The 24,079-nt window shown below is 46.1% G+C and overlaps 1 protein-coding gene across 1 annotated transcript in view; it reads left to right on the top strand.

The window, feature by feature from the left end:
• The first annotated feature begins 1,477 nt into the window (after window positions 1-1,477).
• The window catches only part of HOMER2 (homer scaffold protein 2), a 69,088-nt gene continuing 46,486 nt past the window's right edge, over window positions 1,478-24,079 (top strand). Inside the window, exon 1 of the mRNA XM_026677062.2 lies at window positions 1,478-1,868. Within this exon, the coding sequence (XP_026532847.1) occupies window positions 1,747-1,868 (122 nt within the window). The 5' untranslated portion in view covers window positions 1,478-1,746. The remainder of the gene's footprint in view (window positions 1,869-24,079) is intronic.

The following is a 24,079-nucleotide window of genomic DNA, read 5'->3' on the forward strand; positions in this document are numbered from 1 at the left end:
ATAGAAGGGGATCACGTGACCCCCTTCCATCATAAATATGAACCAGTTGCCATGCTTCTGAATTTTGGATCACGTGACCATGGGGATGCTGTAAGAGTCATAAGTGTGAAAAAATGGCCATTAGTCACTTTTTTCAGTGCCAATCTAACATTGAAGGGTCAGTAAACAAACTGTTGTAAGTTGAGGCCCGCCTGTATTGGGGTTTACAGAAAGCCAGGCAACAACCAAGTATCATTACGGTCATGAAGCAGAAAGCGATATAATAAAGAAATCCTGATCCAGAATCAAGAACCCAAGAGTTTTCATAGCTAAGCAAGGGGAAAGTCGAAGTTGGCCATGCTGTGGGAACCAAGCTGAATGCAATTTTGGTCACCACACTATAAAAAAAGATGCTGAGACTCTAGAAAAACTACAGAGAAGAGCAGCCAGGACGATTAGGGGACAGGTGACTAAGGCATATGAAGAACGGTTGCAGGAACTGGGCCTGGCTAGTCTAGTGAAGAGAAGGACCAGGGGAGACAGGAGAGCAGTCTTCCAATATTTGAGGGGCTGCCACAGAGAGGAGGAAGGGGCAAGCTGTTTTCTAAAGCACCCGAAGGCCAGACAAGGAATAATGGATGGAAACTGAACAAGGAGACATTCAACCCAGAAATAAGGAGAAATTTTCTGACAGTGAGAGCAATCAACCAATGGAACAGAAGTTGCATTCAGAAGTTGTGGGAGCTTCATCCCTGGAGGCTTTCAAGAAGAGATTGAAATGGTGTAGGGTCTCCTGCTTGGGTGGGTGGGTTGGACTAGATGACCTACAAGGTCCCTTCCAACTCTGATGATGATGACGACGACGATGACAACAACAGCAATAATAATAATAATAATAATAATAATAATAATAATAATAATAATAATAATAATAATAATAATAATAATAATAATAATAATAATAATAATAGAATCCTACTGGCCAGGTGTCGGGCCTCCTGCAGCCCTGCGTGTTCAGTTGAGAGAAATCTTGGGGAGAAATCTTGGGAAAAGGTAGAGAGCTTGGTGCTCCACTCCACTACCTGCTACGATTTGGGGATTTTTAAAAAAGATGTTGCTTTCAAGATGCATTTTTAAAAACTGCGCGGGCGGAGACGAGGGCAGAAAAAGATAAAATGCACCTCTCCTTGTTAAACCTTCATCTTACAAACTGGGTTTATTCTTACATAATTAGCCCCCAACAGCGTTTCCTGCCCACCCGAAGGAAAATCTGTCCTCGCGCGACGACCCGAGGAAGGAAACCCCTCCGGATCCCAACGCAGCAGCGCCGTCTTCGCACCACCGCTGGGAACTTGCCAAGCAGCTGCACGACGGAACGGGGGGGGTGGGTTCTGGATCGAGCGCAGCCAGAGCGCCCGGTTGGGCAGCGGTACCCGGCGTGGACTGCCCGCCTCTGACTCCGCCTGCCCGCCGCGTGTTGCCGGCTTCTCCCCGCCCCGCGAGTGGGAGGCGGCTGCGGGCGAAGCAGGTGGGACTCGCCGCTGGAGCCGCTGCCTGCCTGCCTGCTTCTTTCCCTCGCCGGACCGGCCCTTCTCGACGGCGCGGGCTCCCCGGGGCTCCCGGCAGGCGGTGACCGCCGAGGCGCTTCGAGGAGGGCAAGCGCGCGGAGCAGAGTCTAGCCAGGCCGGCGGGCGGGCGGGCGGGCGGTCGCCTCCTTGGCGAGCCCGGGGACCCAGCGGAAAGGACGCGCGCTCTTCGGACAGCTGGATGTGCGAGATCGGGACGCGGCCCGCGCTGGCTGCTGGCGAGCGAGGGGGCGAGGAGACCCCGCCGGCCAGCGCGCTCTCGCCGCCCAGCTTCGCGGCCGGAGACAAGTGCCGGGAGATGGGGTGAGTGTGAGCCGGAGCGCGTCGGCGGGAACCGCCGCCCGGCTTGGGGCGCAGACCCTGGAGCGGTGTCTCAAGGCTGGGCGGCAGGGGGTAGCCTCCCGGTTGAGCCACCCTCCGGGAGGAGACTTCCCTCGGAGTTGGCAGGAGGCTGCCTTCCCCAAGCCGGTGCCCTCCAGGGACCCCGCGTGCGCCCCTGGCCATCCTTCCCTTAGTTCGCTTAGACCGCCGTCCCCAGCCAGCGGAGCTGCCCAGCCCTTGCTTTCCAGACCTCCTTCCACTACAACTCCCATCATCCAGCCCTGAAAGTACACCGGACCTCCCGCTCGGTTCCAAGAGCGCGTTTCTTGGGTTGCCGCCGATGGAGCCAAATCCTCGATCCGGGGAGACGGGTGGGAGGGTAAGGCAGCGGCGGCGGCGACCCTCCAGATGTTGCACCACCCTCGCTGGTAACTCCCGGAAGAGATGCTGGGCTTGAAGGTCATCGACATCTGGAGGAAGGAGGGCGCCGACCTCTCTGCCTGGCAGAGTCCCTGGTGCTGAAACATTCTCTGGAAGAAATGAGGTGTCCTCAGGTGTGTGGGGGGGGGCGGGGGGGACATGCCTTGGTTAGCAACAGAGAAACTTTAGAAAAGGTGGTTTGCGGTGTTGCCAGCTGCTGTTCGCCTCTGGCAAGGCAAGCTCTCCAAGGCTGAGGCTGTGCTGGAGCACTCTTGGGGTGGCAGCGCGCCAACCCAGAGTTCAGGGCTTTGTCTCTGGGCCTGTGTGCCCCCCTGACCTCCTCCCACAGATTTCAACTTTCTCAGGGGTTAAAACAGGACTCTTACTTAGACCAGGGGTTGCTGTTTTTTATGCTTAGGGCTTGGAAAGAGCTGGGAAGAAGAGGAGCCGCTGCTTTCCTTACAGCTGAAACAAGGGTGGAAAAAGGGGCTGTCACTGAAAGGGTGGGGTCTCTCCCACAGCCCCCCCCAGACTACAGGCGTCATCAGATCAAATTCCTTTAGTTGTACCACACATAAGTCAGCAGTCAAAGCCTTGCTAGAATCTGCTGACTTTATGCAATGATTAAGCCCTGGTGGGCATCCTTTAAATAAGAAAGGGTGGAAGAGGACAAACGGAGTAGATGCCGGGTGACATAGGGATAGCGGGCATAGTCTGGAATCTCGCATTAAAATATTGATGCCTTAGGGGTATATCATTTTCCCTCTTTCTTCCCTGGGTAGATATTATTCCCACAGTGCCTTTGTAAAATGGACTATAGGCTAAGCACCCATCACTGGTCTGAATTCGCCCTGTCAGTTTTAAATAGGAGGAGATTTGGGTAGCCCCTACTAGCTCTCTGTCCTGGCAGGGCTGATGACTGAATCCTTCCTTTGTAACTCTCCCCCCATGGTTGGTGTCTCCTCTGAGGCAACGTCTTTCTGCAACTTCCAATTTAGCACCGCAGCTCCCTGTTACAGTGTCTGTTTATCAATCCTAGCGAATTTGTGAGATCAGGCTGCCAGTTCCGGTATGGCAAGCCAGGATTTGCAAAGCTGGCTACGGGTTGCCAGAATTGCATGCGTCCTCATGTCTTTTAAGAATGCCAGCTTGTTAAAGGCTGCTGAGCCTATTTGACTTGGAGTAGCCCTTGAATGCAGCTTGATTTGTTTCCAAATAAACAGGCATACGAAGGAACTGTGCATTGTGCTGGACAAAAACTAATGGCAGACTGTTAACTCTCAAGTTTATTTATTAAATTATGTGCCATCTGCTTCCCTATCCAAAATGATTCTGGGTAGCTTACAGTGGCATAAAAGTGCAACGAACAAAACATTAAAAGCATTCGTTCTCATTAGAGTCTCTCTTTAGGACTCTTGAGTTCCCAACTGACTGTTTTGTCCAATCTAAGCAGTGCAGTTCCCAAACTTTTCACAGTAGCTTGCAGAAGTAAGTATGTGTGTTTGTGTGTCCATACATGTGCAATAAAAAAAAAAAAGATATGAATTTAGCCAAGTGTACTTGAATAGCAATTAAGGTTGTAGGAATTATATCCCAGGTAATTATATCCAGGTAGGAACTTCTCGGATCTTATGATCCTTCATTGTTACCCCTGCTGTCTCTCTCATCAGAAATCTCTTCTTGCTCCAAACAAGGATTTAAGGAAGTTTTAGAGCTATGAACTGGGAGACACTAAGCTAGGGATGCCAAACTCGATTTCATTGAGGGCCACATCAGGGTTGTATCTGAACTCGGGGGACCAGGGTGGGCGTGGCCAGCTTGACATCACTCATGTCAGGGGTGCCTGTGGCCCACATGCACTGCCAGAAAAAATGGGCTCCAGAGCTCCGTTTTCTGCTAGGACGGCCTCCTGCAACCCTCTGCCAATGAAAACAGAGCTCGGGAGGGCCGCATTTTCGCTGGCAGAGACATCACAGGCTGGTCCTTTGCTGTTTCCAGGGCAGCCCCATGGGCCAGATCTAAACACCCCGTGGACCAGATCTGACCCCCAGGCCTTGAATTTGACACCCTTGCCCTTAATGTTTTAATGTTGCCTTTAATGTTGCGCTGAACTAAGACTGGGGAGATGCTGGTTCAAACCCCTGGCTCAGCCTAAGGCTTTTGTTGATGGACTTTTGCTGACTGCTGAACCCATTTCATTTGCTGAGCTGTGGGTTTAAGGTGTTGCATGGTTCCAGGTATTGTGGTTTGTTTATCGAAACCTCATGACTCAGTGTGTGATGCGTAATGCCTGCTCTCTAGGGGCTTTAGAGCTGAGATCTCAGCCTAATCTATTTCTGCCCGGAGCTCCTGGAACATAAACGTAACTTAATAAGGGGCAGCTGACAAATATTTGGATTCCCCTGATTGCATTTCCACTTCTTTTTGGATCAGACTAACTAACCCATCAGGATAATGGCAATCATCTTCTGTTTTATGGCAGGTTTTCTAAAATAAATATCCCTTGATTATAATAATGAAAATGACTGGCCAGTTGCAGTTTGTGTTATTTTGTCAAGTACAGGCATGTGTTTGTGTTTGGGCTGAATTGGTTCCCAGGGCTAAAACAAAAAAAGGTGTCTCAAATATGGATCCTTGAGGTGGAAGTCAATGGCTCTTCAGATAATTGGCTGGCTTGTTTTTTTCTGGCTGGTTGAATGCATTGTTATTGGGGTGCCCAAGGAGACCTTGTGATTTCTCATTACTTTGCTGGCTTCCTATAGCTCTGTTTTCAAAGGCAAATTGATGCAGAATCAATAAATTTTTCCCCTAGCTTCGAAACAAGCAGAACAGTTAAAACAAACAAAGGTTTTGGGCAGTGGTGGGATTCAATTTTTTTTTACTACTGGTTCTGTGGGCGTGGCTTGGTGGGCATGGCAGGGGAAAGATACTGCAAAATTTCCATTCCCTCCCCACTCCTGGGGGAAGGATATACTGCAAAACCCACATTCCCTCCCCACCACACTAACCTGATTTCCAGCTCTGTTCTCCTGTGCAGGGCAACAAAAGAAGACCCAGCCAATCAGCTGTGGGTGTGGCTTGGTGGGTGTGGCTTGGTGGGCATGCCAGAGGAAGGATACTGTAAAATCCCCATTCCCTCCCCACTTCTGGGGGAAGTTTACTGCAAAACCCACATTCCCTCCCCACCCCACTAACCTGATTTCCAGCTCCGTTCTCCTGTGCAGGGCAACCAAAGAAGAGCCAGCCGATCAGCTGGGACTCGGGAGGCAGAGAATAGATGGGGATATAGGATATAGAATATAGAATAGCCAGTCAGAGGTGGGATTTGCCGGTTCTCCAAACTACTCAAGATTTCTGCTCCTGGTTCTCCAGAACTAGTCAGAACCTGCTGAATTCACCACCTCTGGTTTTGGTTATGAAGCCAGCCAAGCTGGAGTTGCATTCCCATTTTGGGTGCAAAGCAGGACCTTTGCAATGAAGAACGGGGTATTTTGAATTTGGAACGGTTGGGTTTCTAACGTTTTGCACACAATTAAAAACAGTATCGTGGTAACTCAGTGGGATGGTTTAGCAGGGATTTCTCGTCTTCCTTCCACCATTTTTCTTAATGTCTGAAAGTGTACAGATCTGACCTTGGGATTTGGAGAAAAGACGACAAAATCCCAAATGGAAAAAAAAAGGGTGAGAACAGCCCCATTTTGATTTTGCTTGGTATAAGGTGGGACAGAGAGATATGCAAACAGGATTTCAAAATTTGTTGTTTTAGATTGTTACAATAAAAAGCATTATTTACCGTGCAACATTTACCGTGTCTGCTTCTTTACCTGGCTACCTTAAAAAACTTGTTTTTAAATGCTGGTAATCCTCGAGTTACAAGCACAATTGAGCCCCACATTTCTGTTTCTGTTTGCTAAGTGAGTTTTGCCCCATTTTATGACTTTTCCTGAAAACCTGTTAAGAAAAAGTTCCAACCCTTCTTTGTACTTAAGTCCATAGAGCATCGTGGTGGCCTAGCGGTGAAGCTAATCACCTCCCGTTCGGAAGGTTGGCACTTCAATCCTAGGTAGCAGCAGATGTTTCTCTCTCCCTGGGCACAAAGAAAAAAAAATCTGCTGTGAACTACACATGGTGTCAGGAAGAGCATCCGGCCAGTAAACACTCAGCTCCTTCCAGTCACCCCTGAATTAGTGACGGAATAAGAGTCGTAAAAGGGGGGTATTTTCATAATTAAGTCCATTAAGGTGGAGTTTCCTTAGAATCTGCAAGGCTTCTTCACGGTTTTCTTGTCACCTGAGCTAAGTTGCTATTTCTAAGATAAGCGCTAACAGACTTGCCTTTTTATCTCTTGATATCTCCTCTGCTTCCATTCCTTCCCAGAGTCCCCACAGCTTCTCATTTGTCCTTACAAATGCTTCCAACCTGTCAGAGTAATTGGTCAAAAAAAGGGAGAGTTGAACAAAGCTGGTTCCAAGAAGGATGTCTCTCTGGTCAATATCTGGGAAGGGAAAGAAAAAAGCATAAACTTTGCAAATTAGTGGACTTTGGGGTGCCATGGATCCCTCTTTCCCTGTTTGGCAGTTTGAATGTCACCAGGCTCAAGGTTGACTCAGCCTTCCATCCTTCTGGGGTCGGTAAAATGAGGACCCAGATTGTTGGGGGCAAGAGCCTGACTCTGTAAACCACTTAAAAAGTAAAGGTTCCCCTCACATATCCGTGCTAGTTGTTTCTGGTTCTAGGGGGCGGTGCTCATCTCCGTTACAAAGCTCTTCAGCCAGCACTGTCCAAAGACGTCTCCGTGGTCATGTGGGCAGCATGACTAAATGGTGAAGGCGCACAGAACGCTGTTACCTTCCCACCAAAGTGGTCCCTATTTTTCTACTTGCATTTGTTTTACATGCTTTCGAACTGCTAGGTTGGCAGAAGCTGGGACAAGTAACGGGAGCTCACTCCGTTATGCAGCACTAGGGATTCGAACCGCTGAACTGCTGACCTTTCTGATCAACAAGCTCAGCATCTTAGCCACTGAGTCACCGTGTCCCTTGTAAACCGCTTAGAGAGGGCTATAAAGCACTATAAAGCAGTATATAAGTCTCAGTGCTATCGCTAAATGTAACTTTTGCCTAGTGTTCGTATGTCTGTCTGTCCTTTGAGTTCTTCCAAAGTAAGCATATAGATTAAAAAATATAGGTTGTCTTCCACTTATGACCACAAATGTGCCCCAAATTTATGTTGTTAAGTAAGACATGTGTTAAGTGAGCTTTGCCCCATTTTATGACCTTTTGGGTCACAGTTATGTGAATCACTGCAGTTGATACATTAGGGTGGTATCCTGTTTGTTGAGTGAATCTGGCTCCGCCGTTGACTCTGCTGGTCAAAAGGTTGCAAAAGGGGCATCACATGACCTTGGGAACCCGGCAACAGCCATACATATGATCATGTGATCACAGGAATGCTACAAAGGTCATAACTGTGAAAAATGGTCATAAGTCACATTTTTCAGTCCGTCATTACTTTGAATGGTCCCTAAATGAACAGACCTGTAACCCGTAAGGCTCAAAACACTTTAATGATAAGTTTAATGTGTGTCTGTCACCATCCAACTATATTGGAACTATATAGGTATTCAGCCGGTTCTGACCAGTTCTGGAGAACCGGAATGGGAAATTTTGAGTAGTTCAGAGAACCAGCAAATACCACCTCTGACTGGCCCTGCCTCCATCTATTCTCTGCCTTGCGAGTCCCAGCTGATCGGCTGGGTCTTCTTTGGTTGCCTTGCACAGGAGAATGGAGCTGGAAAGCAGGTTAGTGGGGTGAGGAGGGAATGGGGATTTTGCAGTAACCTTCCCCCAAGAGTGGGGAGGGAATAGGGATTTTGTAGTATCCTTCCCCTGCCATACCCATCAAGCCACGCCCACAGAACCAGTAGTCAAAAAAATTGAATCCCACCACTGATTGGAACGAAGCCTAATGAATATAATCTTACTCCAGGTGGGTAAATCCTTAAACAACATCCCTGGCTTTATTAACATGTGTCCCTGAGACAAATTATTTAAAAAACAACAACCGCACATGCACACACACCCTGACAAGCTGATAATGTAAAATGTTGTACAGGGATAATCCTTCTGCATATTTAAAAGCAACTTGGAAGCTGCGGATTTATTTCCAGTTCCCTCTGTGCTTTAATTACTTAGTTCATATTAGCTAATTGTTGCATTTGGACAGTTGGTTGCAAGAGCTATTTGCATGCAAGTAATCAGAATTCAGATTTGCATTTTCCAGGGATGATGATGATGATTTTAACCCGAGCTTTTTAGGAAAGCTTCAAGCTTAATTAATCTGAATTAAGTTCCACTCTAGGTGACAAAATTAGCTTTTAGGATTGGATGTTCACCAGGAGTAGCCTCTGCCCTCTTTCACAGCTGCTCTGCACATGGTGTTTTGTGTGTGACACAAACACCATTATTCCTGTTCCTAGGAACCTATAAAGGTGAGTGTGACCCAGCAGATTTGTAAATTCAGGAATGCCTATTAGAAACCCGTGGCTGGCAGTGTTTTTTTTTTTTCCTGTATGTCTTTGAAGGATGATATTCAATAATGCCTTTGATATGACCATTGAAATGGAACAGCCCAGTGGTGGGATTCAAATTTTTTTACTACCGGTTATGTGAGCGTGGCTTGGTGGGCAAGGCTGGGGAAGGATACTGCAAAATCCCATTCCCTCCCCGCCCCACTAACAACCTGCTTTCCAGCTCTGTTCTCCTGTGCAGGGCAACAAAAGAAGACCCAGCCATTCAGCTGGGACTCGGGAGGCAGAGAATAGGTGGGGGCAGGGCCAGTCAGAGGTGGGATTTGCCCGTTCTCCGAACTACTCCAAATTTCTGCTACTGGTTCTCCAGAACTGGTCAGAACCTGCTGAATACCCACCTCTGGAACAGCCCTTATGGGAGATATTTACCCGAGTGAGTTTCGAACAGCTCGACACAATGGACAGATATGGGAAATTCCCTTCTATACCCTACAATTGATGTATCTGCATTTGTGGAGTGGCAGAAGTAGAAACCCTGGCTCACATCCTATTTGATTGTTGCCTGTATCAGAGGGTGAGAGGCAGGCACCTTGGTCTACATACCAGACGAATGACCCTTTTGGATCCCCGTATCAAACCAACTTACCTTATGTGCGGCCAGAATCTGAAGATGACATTTAACACAGCACAGGACTTAAATCAAAATGGTTCGGTTGAGATCGGCATATTTGGGACTGATTGGGGTAGATTGCAGGGGTGACACCGAAATATAATTTTATCACATTTTATCTATATCTTAAATTAATGTATTCTGTTCCAACTTCATTCTAGACTGTATTTTATTTCAGTTTCATTTTAAACTGTATTTTATCCAATTCCATTTTAAATTGCTTTTATCAAATTTTAGTAATAATTTGTTTCTGGAACTTTGCACTTTGATATGGCCCAAGGGCTAATCGATAAAATAAAGTTGAGTTGTGAACAGCCCTTATGCTAGTTGTTGGGCAGAAAGGTGGCATTCCAGGAGTTGAAGGAAAGAGAGATTGAAGAAAGTTGAGCTGAAAAAGGAGTATTTGATTTTTAAAAGGAGGTCAGTTGACTAGTTCAAAGAAGGGGAACAACGTCTTAAATAAAGGCTTGTGGTTGGAGGGCTCGGGTCTACTGTTAAGCTATGGGATTGCTTGCTTTTATTTCTGCTGAAGCTAAACAAATAAGAAACCTTTAACTTTGATAAGCAAAACTTTAACTTGCTTTTGTTTTCAAACTTTCTTGGAAATCTCATTTCACTGCTAGAAATAAAACAGAGCAGCAGGCTTTAGTTCTGCAACAATTTGGAGCTGTTTTCTCAGAGTAAGTTTATAAAGAAGTGAAACTTTCCTTCTTGCAAGTTCTGTCATCTCCATTGAAATTGGTCGTATCTGTATATTGCTTGCGTTTTGAGTAGCTTTTGATCGTAAATAAAGGTGTGATTTGATTTGATTTGAACTGGTCCAAAAGGCAAAAGGTATTTTTGCCCAGTGTATAAGTCCAGCAGCTTGGTTTGACATTGACGTTTCTTTGTGAATGGATGAGTTCTGCTTTTCATCCCATTTCTGTGACTTTGAATGTTTACATGTGGGTCCCCCACTCAGTGGGGGTCTTCGTGTTACACATAAAACAAGGGTACCCCCTAAACACCTCCTTTTGCAAAGAGCCATGGTGGTGCAGTGGTTAGAATGCAGTATTGCAGGCTAATTCTGCCCACTACCAGCAGTTTGATTCTCACCGGCTCAAGGTTGATTTGGCCTTCCATCCTTCTGAGGTCGGTAACACCGATGACCCAGATTGTTGGGAGCAATATGCTGACTCTGTAAAACTCTTAGAAAGGGCTGTAAAACATGGTGAATCAGTATAAAGGTCTACTGCTATTTGGTTAGGTTGCAAGTAGTCTGGATTTCCTAAAGGTACGAGAAAAAGAAATGTTGCTAGTTTGCTATAGTTGAAATGCTATTGTACCCTGAAATTGTCTGGCCTATAATTATATTTCTGAATGTGGCAGGACAAGTAGTTTTGGCCTTTGACTAAGGCAAGAAGCATTTAGCTTGTGGTATTTTGGGGGTGGGGGGGAAGAGACTTAATGCACAAAGAGCAGGTGGAGAGTGTCATGCCTGTTACGCTTTGGGAAGCATTGGGAATGTGGCATTTTCAGAGGAGATATTAGGGGGAAAGCTGGTTGATGAGTTAATACAGGCGGTCCTTATTTTACAATCACAAACATCTCTGTTGCTAAGTCAGGCATTCGTTAAGTGAGTTTTGCCTCATTTTGTGGCCTTTCTTGCCACCGTTGCTGAGTGAAACACTGCAACGGTTAAGTTAGCAACACGGTTGTTAAGTGAATCTGGCTCCCCCATTGATTTTGCTTGTTGACAAAAGGAGATCACGTGACCCCGGGACACTGCAACAGTCATAAATATGAGTCAGTTGCCAAGTGTCTGAATTTTGATCACGTGACCATGGGGATGCTGCAATGGCCATAAGTGTGAAAACTGGCCATAAGTCCCAAGAACAGTTTTTAAAGGGAAGAAATTCAGTCTGAACCCAAAGCACATATAGATTATAAATAAAAACCAACACAAACCACACTGCAGCAATTAACAAGGCAGGGCAGGATAAGGAATTGCAGACTTCCAGAAGATAACAAAACACACACAGTTGGAAGGATGCTGGAACCCAGATAAGACTTGACAAACAAAGATAATTCATGCTTTGCTTCCAGCAAGGTGCTGTGTGCAAGCTCCCTTTTAAAATCCTGTTTTCCTAGCTGCAGCTAATGAAGGGAATCAGGGCCCTTTTCTTCCCCATAACCCCCATAACTCACATTGCTCCCTTCTCCATTCCTCCCTGCATACCCTAGGATGAAGAGGAGGTGGCCCTGGGTCTTCCTCTGAAGGCCCAGCCGGACTGTGCCCTTCCACAGTCACCGAAGCTACACTCCCACTCCCTGTCATTTGCTCGACCTCCCCCTCGGAATCAGATTCCAACAGGGACATGACATTCTTTGAACGGTCCCTAAACAAACTGTTGTAAGTTGAGGACTACCTGTATCCCTTTGGTTCTCCTGGGTTTTAGGAAGGCTGGAAACACCGGAGGACTGGATGGATCTTTTGTGTGCAAAGTGAGATTGCTACAATGCATCCCTTGGTTTGGAACGCTACTCAACATACATCTTCATCTTGCCAGTCCTGTTCTCCGGAAAATAACCCAGTTTTGAGCCAAAGGAGATATACTCCAGAGCAGAATTCTGCGCCAAAGGAACATGGCAGGTTGACAATCTGGATGACTTCCTTGTGACATTTTCCTTTGGCAGTTGAATTAGAGTCACTTTCCAGGATTTGAAGAAGGAAATAGTCTCTTCCTCAAGGGAGACGTGTAAGGGGCTTTATCATTTGAAAGCACCAATGTTCCTCTTTCCAGTGACACATGTTGAGTGGGCAAAACCATCTTGATTGGTCTAAGTCCCTGAATGTCCTATCGTTCAGACCTTCAGGTGACGGAGAACATTGTGAGTCTGTAGTGTTGTGGAGGCATTCAGAAGGTTTACAGGTCGGCCTTCAGAAGAAACCAAGATAGGTACTTCTAGCCAATTGAGGATGATGGATGTCGTTGCTTTTTTCTCTGAAATGTCCTGGAATTTCTTGAGATGTTCAAATTTCACCAGATTGAAGTGATTTTGTGCTATGAAATTCCAAGGGACTCGTAGAAGGATGCTGAAATTTCATCAGATTGGGCAGCTTGTGAAACTGCCAAGTAGGTTTCAGCAGCTGTGTTGGTTCTTCTTCAAAGGATCACCGCAGCGGGAGGGATGGCTTTGTATTCGGACGATGTGTGGACTCTTGTGATCTGTCAACTGCCAGTTTCTGTCTTAGCGCCATGCCTAAACCCAGCCAGTTGTGGCACACTCAACCAACCATAGCTGGAACAGACCATGGCTTAGCACAATGAATCAAGCCAGTGATTGATTGGAAGGCCCTATTTTCAGGCTAAAGGAAATGAATGCTATAATAGCCTGACGGTATGGGTCTACTCATCACCCAAGGTTGAAATGGATTTCTCCTGAACTTTTTTTTATTGTGCCCAGTTCAGTCCCTTAAACATACCACATTGACAATACCTCACACCAATTATTTAATACATACATGCATACAGACAGACATACATACAGGTAAAGGTGCTCATTACAAAGCCGAAGAACCAGCACTGTCTGAAGACATCTGTTAGACAACGCTGTTACCTTCCCACCAAAGTGGTCCCTATTTTTCTACTTGCATTTTTTACATGCTTTCGAACTGCTAGGTTGGCAGAAGCTGGGACAAGTAACAGGAGCTCACTCCGTTATGCGGCACTAGGGATTCGAACCGCCGAACTGCCGACCTTTCTGATCAACAAGCTCAGCATCTTAGCCCTTGAGCCACCACGTCCCTCTACATCAGGGATCTCCAAACTTGGCAACTTTAAGACTTGTGGATTTCAAGTTCCAGCCAGAATTCTGGGACTTGAAGTCCACAAGTCTTAAAGTTGCCAAGTTTGGGGACCCCTGCTCTACATACATACATCTCTTCAAACAACTTTTTTTCTTGTTCCCAGTTCAGTCCCTTAAATAAATAAGTACATACATACATACATACATACTTGTGCTCTTCAAACAACAGCTGCCTACCTTGGTGGGTTTTATGATCTGAGGTTTACATTATTTATTCCGGGTCTCCACGCTGTTCAGAGTTACATCCATCCTAAAATAAGCAACTTCCTAAAACAAGCAGTTTTTTTTTTTATCCCTGGTATTGCTAGGAAGAGAAGAGCAAAGAAAAAGGAGCATCTTTCCAAGCAACGGCTTGATACTGATCTTTGCTCGTAGTTCAGACTTCTACCTTTTCCCCCTGCTCACGCTGTCTTTCTCTTGGGTCTCAGGTGTGGCTGGTACCTTACCAGTGATTTCGTGTTAATGCGTCTGCTCTGCGAAGAGCCCTAAGAGATTTGCTTCTGAATTATAAATACAGCCCTGCATGTTCTCCCTCTCAGCCACAGGCAGCTTCACCACTTAGAAATATGTCTGCCTTGTGTTTTGGGGGGCTCTGCTGACCTAAGTTAGGTCAGCGGGCCCCAACCTTTCAGGCCCCGGAGACTGGTTCTGTGGAGAGGGGGTTGGTTTCATGCGCTGCCTGCATCCCACCGATGGGGCTTCTGCTTGTTTGTGTGGCCCAGTTTCTGGCATGCTGTGGACCGGTATAAGTCCATGAATTTGGGTTTGGGTTCCCCTGGGCTAGGTGGCCCTGTTGTGCTTGTTGGCTGCCAGCCCCTCCAGCAGCCAAATCAGAGGAGGAGGAGGAGGAGGAGGAGGAGGCGTGAGAGTCAGGGCCAGCATCAAGGCAACCTGAGAGCTCTGAGGGAGGAGAAGGAATGGAGATGGCAGAGGGAAAGAGACAGAGACGGAACCTGGGCTGTCTGTCAGCCCTCAGGTGAAAGTCAACAGCCCCCAGGTCTGGAGGTGGCTGATGAGGAAGAGGAGAAACAGCTGGGTCCAGTGCCTGACGTGCGGATGCACAGAAGGCAGAGGAGAGGAGAGCAGTGGAAATCTATGGGCCGGTCCTTGGGACGGAAGAGCTGCTGGCGAAGCCCCACCCTAGCTCTGGGGATAAAAGGCAGGGGGCGGAGATGGGTAGATGTGGCAGACAACTATTCCTCTCCCTGCCAGAGGGACTTGTTAGCCTGCGGTAAGAGAGAAACGTTTCGGCGGGACTGCCGGTGCTCCTAACAAAGGAATCTTTGAGTTCACTTCAGAGGGTCTGTCGTGTTTGGAGAGCTGGGTCAGAACAGGTCCTTGCTGGAGAAGAGGAACGTATGGAAGCTTCCTGCAGCCTCTGTAATGGGTGGCATTACAACGGACATGACTCCTAGTCAGCAAGGGTGAAGTTGTGGAGGTTGTGATGGTTCACAGACATTTGTTTTAAGAAATGAGTCATGCCTGCTTCTTGTCAGTCTGGCTTTGCATGAAATTGACCAGGGATCCGGGACATTGATTAAAAGCTGACAGTTTTTCAGGCAAAGCCCTGAGACGTAACTCATTCTCTGGCATGAGACAATCTCCTCTGACAGTGTTCTACACAACTGGAACAACATTCCCCTTAGGCTCGTGGCTCGCCCTCCCCTCCCCATTTCACCCTATCTGTCTTTAAAACAGCCTTGAAGCTGGTATTTCTCCCACACGTTTGGGCTAACTGATGATGGGGTCAGGGGTGGGATTCAAAAATCCCAGCAACCGGTTCGCTGCCCGGTTGATGGGTGGGCGTGGCCAGGGTGGGCATGGCCTACCAGAACTTCCGGGAGGGCTGTTTTTTACCTTCCCCAGGGTCCGGAGGCTTCCCCAGGGCTTCGGAGGTTTCCCCGGAAACAGCCTCCCCCGGGCTCCGGAGGGCCTCCAGAAGCCGGGAACAGGCCTGTTTCCAGATATCTGGATCTTCTGGTTTGGCCATTTTTCACCACCCAGAGTCTCCGCATGGACCCTGCACTTAACTGCAGCCAAAACGGGCCATGTGGAGACTCCTGGGAGGAGCAGGTGGGTGGGGCCAGCCAGTTGGTTCAACTACCGGTTCAGCAAACCAGATGTCAATTTCACATCCGGTTCACTCTAACCGGTCTGAACTGGTAGAATCCCACCCCTGAATGGGGTCCTCAGTAATAACTTTGTCACGTCTTCTGTTTGCTTCGTCTTGTGATATTGTTGCTGCTTCATCTCCGAGATGCTTTTCCCAAGAAACTTCTTCAGTTTTCAGGATGGAAAGCGAAATGTTTTCAAAGAGAAACAAAAAAGTCCAGTTGCCTTTTGGAAGGAAAAAAAAAAGCATCTTTGGGGCAACTATGAGCTGGATGATTGAGAATCTCCATAGGAATGTTGCTTCATCTGTTTCCAACACTAGATAGATAATCCTCGACTTGTGACCGCAATGGAGCCCAGCATTTCTGTGACTCAGTGAGACATTTCTTCAGTGAATTTTGCCCCATTTTACGGCTTTCCTTGACCCAGGTGTTAAGTGAAGCCTTGCAGCTGTTCAGTTAGCAACCCGATTGTTAAGTGGATAGGGTTTCCCCATGGACTTCCCTCATCAGAAGGTCACTAAAGAGGATCACAGGATCCACAGGACACCGTCATAAATGGTTATAAACTGTGTTGGCAGCATAAACAGAGGGATAGAATCAAGATCACGGGAAGTGTTAATACCACTTTACAAGGCCTTGGTAAGGCCACACTTGGAATACCGCATTCTAATTTTTGGTTGCCGCGATGTAAAAATGATGTTGAGACTCTAGAAAGAGTGCCGAGAAAAGCAACAAAGATGATTAGGGGACTGGAGGCTGAAGCATATGAAGAACGGTTGCAGGAACTGGGTATCAGGAGTCCAACATACATCCCCATTCAAATCACAAGTCTCTAGCCGCATCTCTCAGAGTAAAAAAGATTGATTTATTAGGAGTTGACATGTCAGTGTTTCCCGGTTGCAGCCGACTCTGACACATTATTCATTTCACCCTTGACCCTGATCTTCCCCCCACCCCCTGGGTGTCTATTCTACAATGAGATACATCCATAGCCAAGAGTCATCCATCATGCTCTCCAGTAATAATTTTGTGTGCCAGAAGCTTCAGTTGCCAAAGCGATTATCTGAAGCATTTAAGGAATGCACTGCTTTCCCCCATTCCCACTCTGCTGACCACTAAAAAGACCAAAGAAGTATTTTTAGTTGATACTGGGTATGTCTAGTCTGATGAAAAGAAGGTCTAGGGGAGACATGATAGCAGTGTTCCAGTATCTCAAGGGCTGCCACAAAGAAGAGGGAGTCAAGCTATTCTCCAAAGCACCAGAAGGCAGGACAAGAAGCAATGGGTGGAAACTAATCAAGGGAAGAAGCAACCTAGAACTAAAGAGAAATTTTGTGACAGAGCAATTAATCAGTGGAACAACTTGCCTCCAGAAGTTGTAAATGCTCCAACACTGGAAGTTTTTAAGATGTTGGATAACCTTCTGTCTGAAGAGGTGTAGGGTTTTCTGCCTAGGCAGGGGGTTGGACTAGAAGACCACCAAGGTCCCTTCCAACTCTGTTATTCTATTCGATTCTAAATACAAGTCAATTGCCAAGCACCTGAATTTTAATGGTGTGACCATGAGGATTTCACAAAAACGGCCATGAGTCACATTTTTCAGTGCCGTTGTGTAACTTTGAATGGTCACTAAATGAACTGCCATAGGCTGAGGACTGCTTGTAATTGTATGGATCAGCCTGATGTCTTCAGAAAGCCCACCAACCCTTTCTTCAAGGTCAACATCATCCATTCGTTCTCAGTCTCATGCTCACGGTTTCCATTCTGACCTTATCTAGATGTTGCCTTGTCCTGGCCATCATTGGTTGGAATATCAGCAACAGTGGAAGAGGATAAGAAGGACTGCTCATGTCAATTCATTTAAAAAAACAAAACAAAATATGTATATGTATATGCATATTTGGGCGGAGTGCAGGGTTATTTTTAAAAACTTCACCGTTCTGTACATTCTTCATGTGAAGGGTTGCTATGGAAATGCAAATGTACTGGTTAGCATTTTTGGCATCTTGCCGGGTTCTTAGTCCAATATTGCATTCATTCTTTGTCTATATCCAAATAAGAAAAGTGGGTGAAGATGAGGTGATCTTAGCATTAAACAGAAAGAGCACTGAGTTATAAATAAAACACCTCGCATCTTCTTTAAAAAAAACAAAAAACTTGTGTGCACATAGTATAATGCCAACGAAGCCTTCCAAGTTTAAAACATAGTCAGCACTCCCAAAACTTGGTTTGTGCAAGAACTTGAGATAGGCAGTTGTTAGAAATGAAGTGTTTGTTTATTTCTTTGAAGAACTTTCCTTAAAGCTGGCAATTTCGCTTTGATCGCTCCACATAACCTTCTCAGGGTCATGAAACATGTAAAACTTAACTGGTTAATCAACTATGAAATTGAACTGCAACTAACATGATTAAAGGCCTGGAGAGTAAAACATATGAAGAACGGTTGCATAATTTGGGCTTGGCTAGTCTAGAGAAAAAGAAGGACTAGGTAGAAGGACATGATAACAGTATTCCAGTATTTGAGGGGCTGCCACAAAAAAAGAAAGGATCAACCTATTTTCCAAAGCACCAGAGGGCAGGACAAGAAATAATGGATGGAAACGAATCAAGGAGAGAAGCAACCTGGAATTGAGGAGATATTTCTAAATGGTGAGAGCAATCAACCCATGGAACAGCTTGCCTTCAGAAGTTGTGGGCACTTCATCACTGGAGGTTTTTAAGAGACTGGACAGTCACTTGTCTGAATTGAGCAGGGGGTTGGAATAGAAGACCTCCAGGGTCCCTTCCAGCTCAGTTCTCATTGATTGATGGTGTATCCTAATATCACCCTTGCGCAGATAATAGAACACGGAACCCAGCTCGCTCTCTGTAAAGAAACATTTTACTGTGCTAATTATTTTTCCAGTTTTTCAATCATCAGAATGCATCCATATATAATAAAGAACAGATGTTCTTGGCTTCAAAGAGTACACATCTGAATACCTAATCTACACTACTAATTTTATAATAAAAAAATGTACAAGAAAAAGAAAGCATGAGAAATTTGTGGCATATTGAAATGTCAAGTTAAACTTGGGTAAGACTTCTGAACTCTACAGCATATTCAGGAATTGTCATTTTTCTATTGAGAAATAGAGCCCTGGTGCACAATCTGTGGTCTGAGAATCAGATCCAGCCCTCAAAAGTGTTTTCTGCTCATTCGTTCAGCCCACACTTCAGCTGCTTCCCCTTTCAGTTCAGCAAATTAAAATTAAAACTTTGTGCTGTTAAGGCTAGATAGGATGGAGAAGAGTGGAATTGGGAGTAGATTAGGACAGCAGTTGGGCAAAGTTGAAGAATAAGGTAGGTTTTGCCATTTCCACCACTGCATCATCTTTTGCTCTGCCCACCATTAGTCTCCACCCACATTCACCTACTCATTGTTCTCTCAAGTTAAGGCCTCTAGCAGTGGCGGGATTCAAAATTTTTACTACTGAGTTCTGTGGGCGTGGCTTGGTGGGCATGGCAGGGGAAGGATACTGTAAAATCTCCATTCCCATCCCATTCCTGGGGGAAGGTTACTGCAAAAACCCATTCCCTCCCCACCCCACTAGCCTGCTTTCCAGCTCCGTTCTCCTGTGCAGGGCAACCAAAGAAGACCCAGCCAATCAGCTGGGACTCGGGAGGCAGAGGAGAGATGGGGTTGGCAGGGCCAGTCAGAGATTGTATTTGCCGGTTCTCTGAACCACTCAAAATTTCTGCTACCAGTTCTCCAGAACTGGTCAGAACTTGCTGAATACCACCTCTGCTCGGTAGGGTGTAAGTTCCCTAACATGAACATCTTCACACTCCTCCCCTTAGTGTGAGTAAAACTTAAAGGGTATTTTCTTTGAAATGAATTCATTTTGTAGGGTCCAATCTGGATCGGTCACTCGGAAGACAAAACTTCTGATCCCAGTGACCAATGCAGATTGGATCTTGCAACGTGATCCTGGGACACATATATTCGCCTTCATTCACTTTGTAGGGTTTACTTTTCAGTGATCCTTAACATTCCCAGATTTCCCATTAGAACACCCCTTGAACACCGTTTACGGATTGACTCGAAGTCGCTTACATCCTGCGATGATACCTGTAACACCATCATCGAAGAACAACCTTTGCCGGAAGGACTCGATAGGTGGACAGAAATGCCAAATCCAGTCTAAACATCTGGCTGGCTGTTTGAGAAACCATAAATAGTAGTAGTAATAATAGCAGTAGTTCTTGAACCTGGTTATTTCCCCTTGGTCTCTCAAACCACTTGCAACGGTAGCGGAAGTTAAATGTTTAACCGCTGGAAGTTAAACAAATTTTGAATCTGTCTGGGACAGTACTGTTTCTCAACCTGGACAACCTGAAGAGGTGTAGACCAGGGGTCCCCAACCCTCAATCCATGGACCAGTACCAGGCCACAGATGCATGGGTGGGCTTCAAATTTTTTTAGCAACGGGTTCTCGGCCTGGTTGCTGGGTGGGCATGGCCATGGTGGACATGGCCTAGTCGGCCTCCTGCACCACACCGGTGGGACCTTTTTGCCCTCCCCGGGCTCTGGAGGCCAGAAACAGGCCCCTTTCCGGCCTTCCTGAACTTCTGGGAGGCCCATTTTTCACCCTCCCCAAGCCTCTGCGCGCACCCTGTACTTAACTGCACCCAAAATGGGCCTGGGAGGGGCGGAGTGGGGTGGGCAGGGCCAGCCAGGAGTGGGATTTGGGGGTTCCCTGAACTGCACAGAATCTTAGCTGCGAACCCCCAGCAGCCCAGCCCTGCCTGGATGGCAGAAACCAGGCCACGCAAACAAACGAAGCCCCATCCATGGCAGGCAATACGTGAAACCAGACCCTCTCCGGTCCACAGAAAAACCTTTCTCCACAGAACCGGTCCCAGGTGCCCAAAAGGTTGATGGCCACTTGTGTAAGCTTCAACTCCCAGAATTCCCCTCCCGCAACTCCCAGGGAATTCTGGGAGTTGAAGTCCACACACCTTCAGGTTGCCAAACTTCAGAAACACCCTTGTAGAGCATACAGGTTTTCGTTCTTCGTCCTTTTCTGCAGTCAAAACAGCTTCGCCATATTTTAAAGCACCTCCCAGCCTTATTTGACTGCCGAAATGGGGATGAATGCAAATCTCAGCCCCCTCTCAGCTGATGGGTTTCCAGATGTACTGGAGTTGCAGCTCACCTTGCATTTAGGGAAAGGATTTGCTTACTTCATAGCCATCGCTTTCTTAGCCGTCCCCAAGCCGAAGTCTTAAAAAGAGCCAAGCCCCAAATCCTCATCATGATGCTGGTTACAAAGAACAGAAAATGAGGGAAGCATACGGCCAAAACAGATGGCTGGAGAAGCACAGATATTAACTTCCAAGGCTTGTTGGAACAGCCATGTTTTAGCAGTTTTCCGGAAGATGATTTGAAGGGAAGATTTGGGGTGGGGGCTTGTCCCAAGGAGAGAAGGCAGCTGTGGGAAAATACTCCTCCCCCTGACTCCTCATCTCCCAGCTTAAGGACTGTACAAGACACCTGTGCCCAGCTTGGCAGCTACTTGCAAATTTATATAAGCAGTTTCCACCCTTTTTAAAATGGAAGGTGACCTTTTCTGAACCATTGAGATAGAGAAGGAGGGATATTGAACGATATTGGATAATAGGTTGACCCCCCTCTTCTTTGGGGCAACCCCTTAGATAGCAGTGTTCCAATATCTCAGGGGCTGCCACAAAGAAGAGGGAGTCAAGCTATTCTCCAAAGCACCTGAAGGCAAGACAAAAAGCAATGGATGGAAGCTAATCAAGGAGAGAACCAACATAGAACTAAGGATAAATTTCTTGACAGAACAATTAACCAATGGAACAATTTAACTCCACAAGTTGTGAATGCTCCAACACTGGAAGTTTTTAAGACAACATTGGACAACCATTTGTCTGAAATGGTATAGTTTCCTCTTGAGTAGGGGGTTAGACTACTAGAAGACCTCCAAGGTCCCATCCAATTCTGTTACACTGTTCTGTTGATATGACTTGGTATTTTCGCAGCTTCCTACCAGAATATCTTAGAATCCCATACTTCTCTGTGTAAGATGAACAGATAGCCTGATTTAACAGGGTTCCTATTGCAGAGAAAATATCTCCCCATAGGTGTTTCTGCCTCAGTGTTGGGACAAATGGGGTACCTGACACTTGGCCAATAAAAGAGTTCTATTCTATTCTATTCTATTCTATTCTATTCTATTCTATTCTATTCTATTCTATTCTATTCTATTCTATTCTATTCTATTCTATTCTTCATTCCAATACATTCTATTCTATTCTATTGTACTCTACTCTACTCTACCTTACTCTACCCTACCCTACCCGACTCAACCCAACCCAACCCAACCCAACCCAACCCTTCACGCAGGTGACTAAACCCTAGCTTTAGATAAGCTGAAGCACTGAACCAAGCAAACAGGTGATCAGGAATGATCTGAAACCTGTTGCTACAAGGAAAAGGGTGACGTGCTACAGGTATCGTACAACTATCTTGGGATTCCTCCCCTTTGGCTGATTACTAATACTGAAAAAAGGGGTTGGAGAAGGAAGAAGAGGGACACTTTCAGTGTCTCAAGTTGGTCTTTGGCTAAGTTCTCCACAACCTTTTCTTAACAAGACTTTTCTGGAGGGGGTCCTGCGTTGAACTTTTCCTTCAGGGGCTGTAGGAACTTGTGGTAAGGTTGTTCTGAGAGTTTGAAATGTCATTAGTTTCTCTGATTCATTTGTAAGAGGCATTACCTGCATCCCTGGGGTTGGTGTCTTGCTGGTAAGAAGAAGGGTTGAGCAGTTCTGTGTGTCTGTCTTCACCTGTAAGGATCAATATTTCGGAGAAAGAGACCTAAAAACCAATAATAAAAAGCTACTGTTTACCCCTTTGCTCTAGTTCGATGAACCAGAACCCTGCCATGTACAAATCAAAGCTTAAGATTCATCCATTAAGCGGCTAACATCAGGACGTTGTATAGGTCTTTGTGTGTTTTCATAGCTTCGTAATGGGCAAACGGTTCTAAATTTAGCCTCTTGTTCCACAGCTAAACATGGGGAGAAGGCGATTGCTCAGAGGTCCAGTTTGCTTGCTGAAGGTCACACTCTCTGGCCTCTCCAGGGAAGAATAGAACAATGAAAACCAGGCACCTCAGGGAGCACTTTACCAGTTGGTGTAAATCAAGAGTAGATACAGGTGATTCCCCCGGCCCCCCACTTGTCTCAATCCCTTGGGGGATAATCTTTCAGATGTCAAGATGGCCATGGTGAGCTAAAACAAGCAGTGAAAGGAGATAAATGTGTATTGGCTTATAGGGGAGCAAATGGCACCAGCGTATTGCAAAAATAATGAAATGTTGAAATAATTTACACGACATATTTGCATCAGAACCTCAGGGAATTATCTGACCACTGATGCAAATTTCTTTATCATCATTTGTGGGATGATGTCATGCTACATGCGTTGTCATTTGATGTCACGCTGACTACTTTCAGATCCCTTTGATACGACAATCAGACCTTTCTGACACTTCTCTTTGTCTGCATTTATACAACCTGTTTACTCAGACCACTGAAAGATTTAGCAGCTGCACGTCTATCAAAATGCTGAGGTTGGATAGCCTCAATCTTTGTCAGTTTGGGGAAAGAGGGTTAGCCTATTGAGGGAAGCTGCCCCATAGGATTCATTTATGGTTTGGTGCCAATCCTGGCAATTTTAAGATGTGTGTACTTCAATCCCCAGAATTCCCCAGCCATAACAGCCATTACCTGAATTCATAACAGACTTCTGGGATTTGAAGTCCACATGTCTTAAAGTTGCTAAGTTTGGGGATTCCTGGTTTAGTGTATTGTGCAAACACAGGAACTGGGCTCATTCAGATGACAGAGTAAATAAAAATAAAAAAAACAAAAGAGCAAAAGAAGGCTACAGGAAAGGTGTACAGTAGATTCCTCTTCCTAATCTAACTTGGGGGTCCACAGGAGAAAATGGGGGTGAAGGGATGACTGCATCCTTTAGCAAAATGGCTGCTTGTTTGGCCTTTGCCATAATTTGGCATCCTGCAGTCTCTGTTTTGCTTTTGCAGCTACCTATCCAGAAATGTCTGAGGTGAATAAACAGAGATTTCCCTTTCTTCCGAAATGGTTTGGTTTTGCTTAACTCTGCAGAGGCCTGCGAGTCGTCTGAGAGTTCCGCAGTCAACAACTTTTTGGGCCAAGGGTCCAGTTATCTCCAAACAGTTTGCCAAGGATTGTGCTGGGAAAGGGCCAGGGGTGTAGTTTAATTTGCATTTAGATTGAATTAAATAACATGAATTAAATGCCATTAACAGGGACACATCCTGTTAATTATTCTAGGAATAATCTCCTCCTTCCGACACATTCCAAAGTTGTCCCCAGATTGTAATTCGGTGGCAGCTTTGGTGGAAGAGCTTGGCGTGGGTTGCCTCCAGATCTTTTGGGCCACATGGACTCTGGATACTCTAATGGGGTGTTCCTAAAGATTTGGGGAGGGCATCATTTTGTTGATGTACTGTATTTGCAATTGGGGCTTCTTAAACTCTTCTAGAATTCCTCCCGTCTCTCA

Source organism: Notechis scutatus, chromosome 11 (genome assembly GCF_049901735.1).
Source record: "Notechis scutatus isolate UNSWTSFEM ecotype Mainland chromosome 11, rNotScu1.2, whole genome shotgun sequence".
Classification (NCBI taxonomy): domain Eukaryota; kingdom Metazoa; phylum Chordata; class Lepidosauria; order Squamata; family Elapidae; genus Notechis; species Notechis scutatus.